A 16,143-nucleotide genomic window follows, 5' to 3' on the forward strand; every position below is an offset into this window, starting at 1 on the left:
ACGTAAGCTAACCTGAACTAACCTAAACTAACGTAATATTAGTAGAAATAAGCGAAATTCTATCATTTTTTGGAAAATTATGCGGGACTCCTACACTAATATAACATAAACTAAACTAACCTAACCTAACCTAAACTAGCCTAACCTAACTTAAACTAACCAACTCTATCCTAAACTAACCGAATGTGAGCAGAAATTACCAAAATAGTAACATTTTTTAGAGAAAAAAACTGGACCCCTTCTGCTAAACATAGGCCTTCCAGGTACTTTTATTCCACTATTTTTAACTTGTACCCTGCAAATACTTCGAAGTACGACGTAGCCTGCATCATAGGGGGAAGGTTCTAGAACACAGGTCTCCCCCCCATATAGGTTAGTACCTATGTTGGTTCCTTTCCGTAGCAGTTTAATATTTAAATCAAACACTATTGCCGAGCGAGCGTAAGCGGGTGAAGGCGGGTTTGAGCCTCGCAGGGCACATTGTTTTCGGTCTTTATTGCAGCTAAATGGAAAGGGGGACCTGTGCCCCCCATATAGGTTAGTATCTAGATTGGTTCTTTTCTGTAGCAAAGTTGGAGTCAGTATAGCTCGCTCCCCCCAGTGGTTGTTAATGAATCATAGTGATTCTAACGATTCATAGTTCATAATGAATCGGAATCGCATGTTATAAAGATTTAAGATGTAAATTTTGTGGTAAGGAAGCTTTATTGTAAATAGTAGAAGTAGTAGTATTAGCGGTAGTAGTAGTCCCCCCTTCTTTATTACTGGTCCCCCTTCCCATTGAGCAGTAATAAAGACAGAAAACAACGTGCCCTGCGGGGCTCTAACCCGGCTTCACTCGCTAACGCTCGCTCGGCAATACTGTATAAGTTAAATGTATAAACTTTAGTACAGAAAGAAACCTACCCATCTACTAATCTAGAACCTTCCCGGTAGTTAGTAGCAATAGTAGTAGTATTAGTAGCGGTAGTAATAGTAATAGTGGTAGTAGCAATAGTAGTAGTAGTAGTAGGAACGGGTTAGAATCCCCGCAGGGGTTGGTTGGGTTCTGTTCTCGATATAAGTAGTAGTAGTAGTAGTGACTCTTCCAGTTCCGGTGACAAAGAACTGGGGGGAGCGGGCTATACACAAGTCGCAAAGTTTAATATTTAAATAAAGCAGTACTGCCGAGCGAGCGTATGCGAGTTGCCCATCATAGGCGTATTCTGCACCCTACTAGCAGACAAGTGTTGGATACAGCCTTCACACTTGCTGCAGAAAACTGTCAAAACAGTTACAACGTAATCTGCTCGCTAGACAACTGTCAAAGTATGAAGTAGTCTGCAGCGAACTTTATGGAGACCTGACAACTCAGATCAAAAAATATTCCCTATAGTGGTGTAGCAAATATGTACAATAACCATTTCAATGTTATTTCATGATCATGTTTACTTACAACTAAGGACAGACAATTAAGTATCTTCTGTTTTATTTCACGCTGGACTCCTTCCTCGCAGAATATATCTAGTTTCAAACTAGTGTTCATTAAACACAGTCGACACAATATACGATAATCACATTTTCGAAATTTGGCCGATGATGAAACCTTCATTTTTAAGTCTTAAATAATGTACGTTTACATTAAGGCGTTCAAATGGCTTCAAGTTCTTCGTTAATTTACAATATATATCTACATTTATAACACGTAACACCCTACAGACGCTCCCAACATTATTCTCTGTACCAGCGTTACCAACCCATACATTTAAGATATCAGCAGCAAATTCTCGAAAATTTCACTACGTTTCAGTAGCTATCTCTTGATATTTATCTAGCAGCCATAGAGCTACTAGCTGCAGGAACGATTCTTCAGAAACTAAAAGACCCTTACAACGAGTTCTACATACATTTTTTTGGATTTTGTGTTGCTTATATTCACTCACTCAAGACATTATGCATGGTTAAGATCTCCAGATTTTCAAATTGCTTACAAATATTGCTGATACTTTGACAGTAATTCTTGATTACTACATAAGACCTATCGGAAAGATAGACCATCAAAAGATGGACCTCTACTGTTTTATACGTCTGGAACAGGGGTTCCATTCCACAATAGATTGCGTTAACGCAATGAAAAATCTAGTTTGCAGTAGAACATAGCAGTTATAATTGATTTATTTAGCAAGTCTTCATTGTGTTACGTTCCACAATGTATTTACGAAGACCGGTACGGAGTGTGGCTCCAGAGATGCTTCCGTGCTAAGGTTCACTACAAAAAATGAAGATGTTTAAACATATCGAGCCTTATGCAGTGTCGTTCTGAAGCGTGATTAGTACCATACTAAAGGGTTCGACTAACATATGTTCCCTGTAGTAGTCAGACCTTTAGTATGAATTTAATAATTCTTCAAAACGAATATGCATAATGGGGCGTTTACACTTGACCGATTTAGTCGCACGACTAAATCGACTCGCTGCATTTGCCACTAAATCGAAGCAACTAGGCCGAATCAGATCGATGGATGTGTTCAATTATTTCAACCACAGAAAATAGAACGTCTTTTAATTCAGTTGCCAGTCGATTAGTCGCTTTCGATCAACAAGCGATTAAGTTGAATTCCCGTTTACACGGTCGATTAAGTTGAAAGTGACGTCAATTCAACTGAATCGAACGCAAATCGACTAAGTGTAAACGCCCCATAAGGCCCCTCAATTTTAGCAAAGGGCATTGGTCCCAACACGGACGACAATCATGGGAAGACTAATAGGGTCGGCCCCCGAAGTTTCTTTGGATCCTCGTATTTGTATTAACATTCTCATTGTATTTGTATTAAAATTCTCAGACATTCCACTTCCAAAACGTATTTTGTTCAATTTCACGTTAAATAGTTCTTTAATATCACAAACCCATCGACAAATAAAGACAAGACTTCAAAATAGCCTTTCGAATATTGTTCACTTGCAGTGAGAAAATATTAAATAGAAACTATGAAATACAGCCAATCCTTTACAGAGGAATATTCACATAACTATTCTCTCTTCTAGTGAGTTTTTGCTCGCCATGAAATAAATGCGTGCAACAAAGAAAGAAGTTTGCGAGGAAACCATTTCTGTTTCTCATGTATAAAAATTACCTTTGTTTATGATATTTTAACTGTTTATATTTATGGACGTAGATAGAATTTACAAGGAAATGCTACAGTATGTTTAAGGCATCTTTCTACTGTTTCTACAATGTAACATACCTATTCCATTCCCTAAAACTGACCAAGTGGCAGTACCTTGAGTATATATTCTAATGATCATTATTTGTTGAAATGATATTATGAATGTGTCTGCTTTTGAAACGAAGGTGTCTAGTTCCATATTCATTCTTTGTCCTCTCATCAAGTAATCAGTTAAAACTAGGGATGCGCACGAGACGAGTCGAGACAGGATTTTCCTGACAAAATTTGAGTCGAGACACGGCTCTTCCAATAGAAAAATATACATTTTTCGAGTCGAGACATCCCTTTTACAGCACATTTTCGAGAGGAGGCAGCCACAAATCTTGTCTCATGCGCATCCGTAGTTAAAACTGCAATACTTTATGTTTTATACACACACTGAGTTCCTTGTCTTTCGAAAGTTATTTGATAAAACAATAATTTCAGTTCTAACGAGAAAGAGGAAGCAGGCTATAAATTCTATATAGTAATTTTTACTGTTTATATTTAATATACAAGTTAGACGCAGGAAACAATTGTTGCCCTATATAGAGTCGTTTTGACATATGATTAGGGTCCTACTAAAGGTCTGACTACTTTAGGAAACATGTGTTAGTAAAACATTTTAGTATGGTACTAATGACGTATCAGAACGACTCTGCATAAGACTCTTGGTTATTATAGGATATATTATTGCTCCTAGGTACAACAATCTCTGTCTCACTATGCTCTGTCCGGTTAGTAAGTACCCAATATGTACCAAAGGACAAAATTCCTGGTCGCTAAAAATTACTCCGTGATTCTTCTAATTATTGCATTGTTCTTGTAACTTTTACAATACAAAGTTTAGATACTAGTTATCATTGTATGCCTACTTTTGGGCCATCCTATATATTCCTTAACCTTGTGCAGATCATCCATTTCAGTAAAACAAAATATGAAAAATGTCCCTTGGTTGAGCAAATTTCCTTGTACGCTCATGTACCATAAAGTTCAAGAAATTAAGTAAGAGGTTTAAACTTAACGATGATGTTGGTCTCTTTATATTAATTTCTCTCCTAATACGAGCATTCCTCGAGCTATGTTACAATGCACGCTAAAGTCTCAATTGCTAGGACTTTAGGGAGATATTGTCCAACATGTGTTTGTTCTCGAGCAAGTTCTGCATCATTATTGAAACCCAGTAAATTTCCTATGGTTTAAAGATTGAGTTCACTACCTGATGAAGATACCTCCATTCTATGAGTGACAATTTTCATTCAATAACACATCGGATGGAAAGTTTCTCTTTAAAATTGATTATATTGACCTGTTGGTATAATATATTTTCGCCCTCCATATTTAAATGTGTTGTCTTTAAGTGTTACATTTGGAATTAGATACATGCTATGAAACCCAATGAGAGCAACCTGTTTAGTGTAGTCATGGGTTGTAATCTCATGTTTCAATCTCAAACGTAGAGTAAGAAATACTCATTAAATTCAATACAGTTATTCTTGAATGTGTATTTTTATACTGTAGGCCACTGATCAGCCTGATGCACCACTCCATATATACCCTATTGAAATTCAAATCTTTCCCTGGAGCTTCTCCTTGGCTAAGCGGTTAGCGTACACCTTTGGAGTGGGAAACCCGGGTTCGATACCCGACGGGAGCTCATATGATTCAGATTCCACGTTAATCAGTAGGTCCACGTCTCATATAACCAGTAACATATATATAAAAAATAAATATAAAATTGATTCTCAACGGTGTAATGGGTAAAGTGTATTAGTATACCACAATAATGGAATGGGTAGTATAGTGGGATTATAGTTATAGTGTATTGCCTGTCACATGGAAACCATTACCTAAATGATCCATGACATTTCATTCAGATGTGACAGATAGTAAAATAAAAGAGATTGAATAAAAATAATAAGAATGCACAATGCAATTAATTAATATTCAGAATAAAAGAAACAATTACACATAAGTTAAATACACAAACAAAACACGAAAAGAAAGAAGCATATAGTAACTACAAAAGCATGTAGACTGCTAATAAATAATTTTGACTTGTCATACTATACCATACTTTAGTTATACTTTCTTTCTGAGTTTATACTTAATGTCCTGACAACAGCCACTCAGAGACTTCATGTCGAAGCTCTGAACGGAACGAAGTGAATCCGAAATGGTGGATTCCGAATGAATGATCGTTCAAAAAAATCCCAAAAGAATGTATATTTGGTTTATAAAATCTGTCTTTTTATACTCGTAAATGTTCTTGTTTGTCACAACTAGTTGGCACTATATTTTTGAATCTTAAAATGTCCAAATTATAGTTTTCTGATAAATATTATTGTTATGTATACAAATATAAAGGTTATTTTTGTTTTTCTGTTCAGTTTTGGAAAATCCGTGTATTTGTCCATAAAACATCGCCAGATATTTTGTTTTTAACTTTTCTTGCAAACAATTGTGAGATCACAGATGCACATATCGAGGTCAGCTAGGTGTTACGCTGTAGCTTGTTATCGGAAAGTTTATTTTCCAGTTCACACAACCTTGGCCTCAGGTTATTCTCATTTTTGGATGCTTTGACTATTCGCACTGAAAAATATTATTTTAATTGTCCATTTTGTTCTATGTTAATAAAAAAAACTTTAAGCACTATTAAGTGATAATTCACTTATTATATGACAATCCCCCTCTGGGAATTAATGAGCGGCTACTGATAACGTCCGCATTAATAATTAAAAGAAACTTTATGCACTGAGAGTCGGTGCGTCGAATTTTGACGAAGCACTGACGGGAAGATGTGGTCCGTAGTGCAGCAGTGGATCAGCGTCTGTCCACACCTGATGAAGGTCACCCCCCCCCCAAAAAAAAAACATGTGGTCGGGGTGTCAGGCCGCTGCTGGAACCATCTGGAGCTTCTGCTTTTTTAGAATGAGCTGGTTCATGGCAGGAATCCATACTGTCTCAGTCCACCTTGTGGCTGACTCCGAAAAGAAGGTCGGGAATGCTGGAATCTGCTGGAACCATTGTCTCTGGAACATCTGGAACTCTTTGGGGTAGCCGGGAACAGGAACAGGTTCTCGCTGCATCGTAACGAGACGGGAACTGGAGATAGCATCGTGCAGATGAAGGCTGGTCCAGGAACATCTCAAACTTAGTCGTAGAGATGCTGGAAATGGCATTCGGAAATGGAGCATTTCGCAGAAAGGTGGTGCCGCTACTGGTAGGCTGGAGAATGAACTGGCATCTGGAAGTGACATCTGAGGTATCTCGAAGCAGGTGCATATTGAAAAGAAAAGGATTGCATTAGTTTTAGATTTATGTGTTGGGAAAAAAAAGAAAAAGAATGTATTTTCTTCTCTTTTTGTCGTCGGACTAGAATTAGTTTGAGATATGTATATGTACTGAAAATAAAACTATTTCAGACTGCAAAGTATGGTAAAGCAAACAATTAGCCAAAAAAATGTATTTCATGTTCGTAGAAACCTTTCTGCAAATATTAGGTAATAGAAAGAGAATGCATAGCAAGTGTGTTTGTTTATTTATGGTTAATGACCCAGAAAGGAAACGATGGCACAGCAACCGTTATGAGATGGAATGTCTTGATAAGAATCGCAGCGGAAAAAATTTAGGTTTCGGAAAATCGAAAGTGTCCTGTGATGTTGTGTATGACAGATCGGTCAGAATTGTGTGCGTGAATATTGTTACTTATGATTTCACGTATTCTGACATGGTGTCTGCAAGTTATCGTTCAAAAATCTTGTGCATAAATCGTGTGAGTGAGTGGATGTGGTGATAGTGATGTGACGTATTTTGATCTATGTAATAGAAGGAATGTGATGCCTCAGGTAGGTCCTAGAATATTGAACTTTGCTTATATACTGTCTTGATTATTTGAGCATTAATTGAGTGTCTACCTTCCTCTAAGTAGACTAAAAAAGCGGCGAAATATTCCCGCGCCCTCAATTCAGGAATATCTGGCCTTGCTATGGTACACGAATGATTAGGTGAACATAAGATAGAACGTTAGCCTTCCTCCCTCAAAAAGGACCAACATTGGCGGTGAAATATTCCTGGAGCCTCAATTTCAGGAATATCTTACCGTGGATTATTGTAAAAATATTATCCCACCGACAAAAGAGGAAATACAAATACAATCGTCCGTGACGTCGAACTCCCCAAAAACGACACATATGAGAGTATGTTTCAACTCAGATTTTGTCAGGCGGAAAAAATGAAGTACCCTACATGGTTTGGAACTGATTATTCTAGGAAAATACCTGTTGGAAAATAAATAGGATGAAGTTGAAAATGGCTTAATGACCGAATTTGTCTGGAATACGGGAAACAAATGTTGAGAGTATGGAAGATGAATTCGGCTATTTTAGAACGAAAACGAGAGACGTAGGCGGAAGTTTGAGGTAAAAAAAAAATGAAGTTTAATAGTGTTAGCAGGTTGTGGACAAGAAACCATATGAAACAAACACAAAGCTAGATTCAAATCAAAATTATGACCGAAAAATTAAGTAATTCGATGTTGTTGTACAAAATATATCTATTAGCTTTTCACATGATTGCCTATTAAGAAAAAATAAGGGGGTGGTAATTATAATCTAATCCCGAAAGAATAAAGATTAAGACAACACAGAAGGGTTCAAAATTTAATTATTTTTTTGAAAACGAAATAGTTGCTTGTTCCACATTTCCTTGGAGCAAGATGGCATCGGTGAGGGTTAGGTAGCAAAATTTCGGCGCCCTCAACCCGCCGAACAAAAATAATTAAATTCTGAACTAAGACCATCACCAAGAGCCTAAGGGGTATATGACAATATTAATGTAGGTTAGCATTAAAGAGTATCACAAGATAATTGTAATACTAAATATCTGACAGTAACCTTCAAACTGGTGAAAAATTAATAAAACGTAAATTTAGTGATAAACCAACATAAAATTATTTAAGCATAAATAAAAATGTGCAAGTATATGACTAAATAATCAGAATAATTTAGTGAAAAAACAGCATCATGACCTCAAGGAAATTTGAAATAAAATACTAAAATGTTAATGCAGTGGTGAAAATAGTAAAAATATGACCTTAAATAACATATTAATTATAAGTCTCGTAACAGAGACGGACTTCCAATAACTAAGAACTATATGCGTATAGATCTTTAATACTGAATAATTCTTTAAGCATTTATCAACATTAACAGAACCCCATAAATCAGAATGACGTCTGAATCGACATCCGGGTATAAGGTATGCTTTACCAGTTTATTTTGGTGACTTTTGTCATCAGACTCGTAAAGGTACAGCTACATCTGAAATATCCTATACACTTTGAATCAAACATAACTTGTGTATACTTACTGGGAGATAAGGTATATTGTTCGAGCTTGTATTACTGATACTATCAGACTCGAAAATGTACATTAATACCTGAATTATCTCATGCTCCCTGTCGGAGATACTTTATGTAACATATAATGCATGCATAAGGGCGGAAAACAGACTCGCCACTATGAACCTTACTGGGTTTAATATAACAAAAATATTTAAAACAATAGGAGACATGGGGATGCTTAAAGAAATAGTAACACAAAAAGAAAGACAGGGGAAACACACGATACCAGCTCGTGTCACCTCACAATACAAAATGGGCTGATGTGGCCAAAATCAGAACCCAAACAGACAAATAAACAAGACAGGACACAGTACTAAAGGTTATACTAGTATTAACAACTAAATCTGGTGCATTAAATTCTCTAAGAATAAAACTAGGCAAAACGAGCGCAACAGAAAATATGCACACACATAAAAAATAAAACCACTGTTTAATGAAATTTCAATTAAATATATGGGTTTAAAGCAAATGTTGTCAAGAGCAAATTTTCAATTACCAAAAATTAAAATAATAATAATAATAATTTCTAAATTAACAAAATATACATAGCCTTGACTAATGAGGTCATAAGTGAGAAAAAAGTATTGTGTTATGCATGATTAACGGGATGTTTAATGCTAACTTATCATAGTATATACATTATCTGTCATTGAATGTATTTGAATGAAAAAGAAAATCTCAACGGTGTAATGGGTAAAGTGTATTAGTATACCACAATAATGGAATGGGTAGTATAGTGGGATTATAGTCGCTCTTTATTTCCTCATATTTCGGTAACCATTTGGCATAACGAATTATAGTATTTATGTATAAAGCATAAAAGTGAACATAGATGGCAGCAGATTTGAGCCTACTTATTTTGGGAAAGAATACAGAACTGTTGCAGATATTTTACAATAAACTTCAAGTTTAACTTACAGTATAAACTTTATCTGAACGCTGTGTTTAAAGTATAAACATTTTTCTGCGTTTTTATATAAAAAGGTAGAAATTTCAAATACTCGCGGCTAATATAACAACGTATTAGATATTTGTAAGAAGCAACGCAATGACTCTCTTTAAAAATACCCGGATGTTAGTGTAAACCAGCCAAGTCGTGCGCGTTATCATTTCCTTTAAAATCGTGTTTTCCGTACGGAAAAATAAACTTTTGGTAAAAAATAAACTTTTCCCTACTAACATAAACATTACGGGAACCATTTGTTAACTCTAGTTCAGTGTTATGGTAGTGCAGTGGGGTGCATAGTTAATATTCAGTAGGTCGTGTGTGCATGTCGTATGCTGCATGCAACAAGAGACAAAGCACTCCCCACACCCACGCCACGCACTGACGCTCAAATCGTAGTGATTAAAGAGCGCGGACGAAAACGAAAGCGCCTTCACCTGCCTGGCTGAACCAACTCTAGCTCTCTCATATACAAGCGGGTTCCACCGTATAGTTGTGTATAGTGCGCTACGAGCACCCGGCAGGGTGCGTTAGAACAAATGGATGCTTCAACATTAAAAGATAGTGATCCCCATATGCATAAAGACTGACTATATTAACTCAGGAATACAAGGCGAAAAGAAACATTCTGCCAGTCCGAGCAGGTCTAGTACGCTCGTGACCAGTGTTAGAACAACAGGAACCAACAAATTACTACCGACGATACTAATAGAGTATTGTTCAAGTTCCTTTAATTATCACTTAGACCCGTCCCCACGCGGTCTTATTCTGAACCAATATCCATTCTACCAGTGCATATAATGTCCACGCCACCCAACAAGTGCAGGAAAGCCCCCCCGGGCCAGACGAAGGAAATTAAAAAGAAGTTCAAGGGACTGCGATACACAGCACTCGGCACCGGCCCCCGCCAGCGAGTACCCCTCCCCGCTAGCAAGCTAGACAAGTGCAGCCAAGAAGTGCTAGAAGACAGCCTCCAGAACACGGAGCTGTATGCTCCAGTTGATCCCACCGCACAAAAAGTTCCCATAGCATCCCCCCTGAAGAGTTCTCTTCTGCTTGCGACCCCAGTTCCAGCTCCCCAGTGGACCTCTCGACACTGAACATCGACGACCTGGTGGTGGTGGTGGACATGGACGACGCCACAGGCCAGAGCTCAGATCCCCCCCTGGATTTCAATATCCCAGAAAGACGGCGCGACCTCCAACAGATGGCCCCATCTCCTCCCTAATGCAGTTTCGAAACATGTTTTCTCCCCTGAGTGTCAATGCCCAGGGTGATGAAAATGCAGCCTCTACGTCGACAGCGCCCCCACCGGTAGCAGCAGCCAAGAAGATCCCCCCGATCTACATCTATAACATCACCAACAGGTTTGCCTTCGTGAAATCCATAGTCAAGACCCTCTCTGCCCCTCCAAAACTGGAGCAGCGTCGCGACTATGTCAAGTTTCAATGCACTACACCGCGCGACTTCGAGAAGTTGGACGCCTTTTGCTCCAGCCAAGGCTACTCCTATTCCACGGAACTTCCAAAAGCATCCCGCCCCATGAAAGTGGTCATACGAAAGCTTCCCATAGACGCTGAACCTAAGGACATTTACGAAGATCTAGTGGACCAAGAATTCCCGGTTATCTCGGTGACACAGCTTCAAGGCAGACCTGACAGCACCGGGCAGCGTCCTCGCTTCCCGCTCTTTCTGGTACACCTCACTAAGTCGAAGGAAGCGGAAAAAATCTATGACCTCCGCTATATCCTGTGCTATAGGGTGGAAGTTGAGCCCTACAAAGGCGCTGACATCTTACAGTGCTTCCGCTGCCAGCGTCTCGGTCACTCCCAACTGACGTGCCGAGCGGACGCCCGGTGCGTAAAATGCAGCGGCCAGCACCATACGTCTGAATGCCCCAAGAAGACCCGTGAATCGCCAGCGTCGTGTGTCAATTGCGGCGGCAATCACCCCGCCAACTACCAAGGATGTGAATATATCAAAACGGCTAAGAGCAGAAGAGCAGCCAACCAACAAGAGTCCAACACCTCCACAGAAGAACCTGCTGCAGCACCCAACAAGAAAGATCAAACTGATTCCAGCCCTTCAACGGCCCCCAAAGTCAAGTCCATCCCCGCTAACAAGATCACCTCCAAACCATCCAAAACAGCCCCGCAGCAACCACATCAGAACAGTGACAGTAAAACTAGTGATAGTGCCACCAGTGACAGTGCTAAGCTTACGAAAAACACTCCGCCAGTGCGACCCACGGACGCCACCGCCAAGCACTCCCGCACTCGCCAACAGACCACGCCTCCACCTGCAGAAACCAATCCAGCCAACGAACCCTCGCTAGCAGCCTCTATCAAAGAACTTCTAGATCTCTTCAAGGAACTGAATCTCACATCCATTATCGAGAAGCTGAAGAAAGGTTTAAGAAAGATAGTTGCAGCCACAGATCCAATCACCAAAATGACTACTGTCCTGGAAGTAGCCGCAGACCTTTTGGATGATGGGACGCACTAAATTTGCTATTACCCGCAATCTGATAGTGGCGTGCTGGAACGCTGCCGGCATAGCCGACCAACGTGAGGAACTACAGGATTTCCTCACCAGAGAAAGAATAGACGTGGCCCTCATCAGCGAAACTCACCTGAAGCCCGACAAGCAATTTACTGTCAGGAACTACACAACATATCGCTCAGACCGACAAGGACCCATGGGTGGTATGGCCATTCTCATAAAGTCGCATATTGCCCACGACCCTCTCCCCACGCCGGCACTAACCTCACTTGAAACAATAGGAGTCACGGTCCACTCCCCGGACGGCCCACTGCAGCTGATCTCCGCCTACAAACCTCATAATGGGCCTCTTCACCCGCCAGACCTTACTCTTCTCAGGAGGCTGGGACACCGAGTGCTGGTTGGTGGAGACTTAAACAGCAAACACCCACACTGGAACTCAAGAACCTCTAACCGAAATGGCCGCATTCTCTATCAGGCTCTCCGTGGCGTCGACTTTCTGCCTTCCGCGCCCACGGAACCCACGCACTTTCCCCGGAATGGCGGACAGCCCGATATCTTGGACATGGTGCTTAGCGCAAACATCGCCTTGACGGACGGCCCCATTGCCATTCCAGAACTCAGTTCAGACCATATCCCCATCAAGCTAACAGTGGCCCTCCGCACACATGTTCCTGCAAGGCAACTACCCACACTGCGACAGACCAACTGGCAGCAATATACGGACCTTCTGGCAGCGTTAGTGGACCCTCGTCTCCCTTTACGCACCCCCGAAGACATCAACGCAGCAGTAGCATCCTTAACTTCCAACATCCTCACTGCGATGGATGTGACCACTACCACCAGCAACAATCCATCTCACCAGCAGCAACCAGACCCGGCAGAGGCCCGCAATTCGGCACTCATCCACCTGAAACGAACAGCACGAAAACTTTGGCAGCGAACACGACACCCAGAATACAAGCGTGTATGGAACTCCCTTTCCATAAGAATAAAGAAGAGGTTGCTACGCAGGCGTCTGCAGAAGTGGAATAACACCCTACAGGAGATGGACACACCTTCACGCGACTTCTGGCGACTAGTCAGAACACTTGCCCGACCAACTGGCCCACCACGTGCGCAACCCCTCAGAGGCCCACAAGGATTGGTGTACAAACCGGAAGAGCAAGCCATCCTCTTTGCGGACTACCTGGAAGGTGCTTTTCAACCGAATGATATTCAACCTGACGCCGAGACGCTGGTGGCAGTTCAGCACTCCATCCACACTGCCAATCACCTTCAACTGTTGAACCACCCCAACGGGTACGCCCAAGAGAAGTGGCAGAAATTGTAAAGCATCTCCCGACCCACCGTGCCGCTGGACCGGATCGCATCCCACCCCAAGCGCTCAAACACGCACCAAGAAAAGTCATAGTGCTCCTTTGCCGTTTGATCAACGCCATCTTCAACACAGGTCACTTCCCTCCAGCCTGGAAGGACGCAAGAGTCATACTCATCCCTAAGACGCTGGGGAATAGGTCTGAACTCAAAAACCACCGTCCGATCAGCTTGTTATCTCACCTCAGCAAACTTGTGGAAAGAGTCATCCAACGGCGCCTGCAACAGCATATCACAGCCCAGGACATCCTCCCGCCGCATCAATTTGGTTTTCGACCCGGACACGGCACGACAGTCCAACTGGTGCGAGTGGCAGATGACATCACTTTCAGATTTAACGAACGTGGGCACACTTTAGGACTTTTCTTGGACATAGAAAAGGCCTTTGACAAAGTGTGGCACGAAGGTCTTATTCATAAACTCATGCAAGCGAGTTTCCCAACCTACCTCGTGAAACTGATACACAACTACCTGCAAAACAGGAGTTTTCATGTACACCATGCAGGCCATACCACCACGTCAAGAAGTATTCGAGCAGGAGTTCCGCAGGGTTCCTGCCTCTCCCCCATTCTCTACAACGTATATACCAGCGACATCCCTCAGACCGCCAACACCACCACTGCCACATATGCCGATGACACCGCACTGTTTGCCAGCCATTTGAATCACCGGTATGCAGAAGTCTATTTGCAGCGACACATTCACATGTTGGAAAACTGGACACGGAATTGGCGCATCAAGATAAATCCCAACAAGACCACCCTGGTGGACTTTACAAAAAACAGGAAGCAGAGACCCATCCACCTCTCCCTACAAGGAACCAACCTCCCACTCAGTCCCCATGCAAAATACCTCGGTGTCATCCTCGACAAGAAACTTTCCTTCATCCCCCACCTCTCCACGACAGCGAAGAAGGCGACACAACGCTTCCGAGCCCTCCTTCCGCTCTTCCTAAGCCCCCAAATCACTCATGAAACCAAGCTTCACGTCTACAAGATGTGCATCAGATCGGTACTGCTGTACGCCCACCAAGCCTGGGGCCACGTACCACACACACATCTCCGCCAGTTGCAAGTTGTTCAAAACAAAACTGCGAGAGCAATCACAGGACACTCGTGGGACACCAGGGTGGCTCAACTTCATGAAGATCTCAACTTGGCGACGCTGAATGAGGTCAGACAACAACAATCAGCTTCGTTCTGGCGCCAGGTCAGAAGTTCTGCATACCCACACATTGAGAACATCGCCACCAAAGAACCAAGAAGACATTTGTACAGGATGCCTCGCCCCTGAACACCCAAGATGACCAGCACGGAGCCAGCGACAGTTGCGGCCCCGAAGAACAGTTACGCCACTCAAAACACGCCACGCCGCAACAAACATGGAAGGCAAGGGCTCAAGCCCGTCACTTCACTACTCAACAACAGCCACGACAAGGACTGACTGACTGACTGACTCTCTTTGGGCTCAAACGCAATAAATACTGTAACAGTCGCAATCCGGAACGTCTACATTTAACCCTTTTTGACTCTCCAATCCCAATTCAGTCTCAAATATCTGGGAGTAATATTCGACAAACATCTTACTTGGAAGCCTCATCTAAAACAACTGGAAGCTAATATCCGGCGCCGTTTGAACCTTTTACGAAGCCTTAAAGGCACCACGTGGGGTCTTAAAACAAAACTTCTACTGCTAACATATAAAGTCTTCGTACGCCCAGCACTCACGTATGGACATCTTGCCTGGTTATCAGCAGCACCAACTTACTATGAACGTCTGAAAGTTCTCGAAAGACATGCCTTACGTCTGGCCTACTCTCTCGCTTTCGACACTCCCACTGCTGAAATATATCGTCGTGCGCAATTTCCAACTATTTTGCCACACCTCTACCATCTACGCCATCGCTACATAGCGACACGAATCCAATTGGCACATCCCATAGTCCATGAGCTGTTAGACCAAGTTCCTGCTGTCCCACGCTATGCCTACCCACCACTCGATCATCTGTTAGCAATATACGAATGCACCGAAGCCATAGATCAGTATAATCCTGACCGCCGTATCTACCACCGAAATCCACATATATATTGCTCATAACCTCCGCACATGTACACAAGAAACATTTTACCACAATAGCCACCTCTTACACATCCTCGTCAACTTGATTTGCTATTAGTTCCTTACTTCAATCCACATTATTCTATAGCCTGAAATCATTCTCCATGTCATCTAATTCAAGAAAGTTGAAAATATCTCTGGCCACAGAGAAGGTGTTGCCTTCTACGGCCCGCCCATCCATTGGATGGGAATGAAACTCTTGTTTAAAAAAAAGCGTTGCTTGTCGATACCTACCTCATCAAGAAACCTAGCCTGTCTCGTGTTTGTTAGTGTGTCAGCGAGGACCAGGTATTGCAATACGTACCTGAGAGCATAACACACATACTGCACTTACAGGATAGACGAAAGTTATCTCTTTCGAAGGATTCCTTGTCTTTTGAAACTCATTACACTCATCTTATTTTCTTTCTCATCTCACATCTCATTGTTGCTCATCTCTCGTTTCGACCGGTGGGCCTGGGGCCCAGCACTGGTTGACCCGATATGGCGACTGGAGGACAACATATCGGACTTCCTACGGTAATAGCTGGTCCTACCGTATCCTCTGCAGATTCGGATATCAGACGTAGGCACTGAGATTCACACCGTACCGACAATAGCCCGGAAAG

At 41.8% G+C, this 16,143-nt stretch overlaps 1 protein-coding gene across 4 annotated transcripts in view; it reads right to left on the bottom strand.

Moving 5' to 3' along the window:
* Positions 1-1,792, bottom strand: part of LOC145680488 (uncharacterized) — a 158,123-nt gene extending 156,331 nt beyond the window's left edge. For 2 of the 4 annotated variants that reach the window (XM_081751066.1, XM_081751067.1), the window contains exon 1: positions 1,436-1,760. In XM_081751066.1, the coding sequence (XP_081607192.1) occupies positions 1,436-1,591 (156 nt within the window). In that variant the 5' untranslated portion in view covers positions 1,592-1,760. Of the gene's footprint in view, positions 1-1,435 lie in introns of all 4 variants that reach the window. The other 2 variants (XM_081751065.1, XM_081751068.1) reach the window with 2 other exon arrangements.
* Positions 1,793-16,143: the final 14,351 nt, after the last annotated feature.

The sequence above is a fragment of the Thermobia domestica genome, chromosome 3 (assembly GCF_964235325.1).
Source record: "Thermobia domestica chromosome 3, izTheDome1.hap1.1, whole genome shotgun sequence".
NCBI lineage: Eukaryota > Metazoa > Arthropoda > Insecta > Zygentoma > Lepismatidae > Thermobia > Thermobia domestica.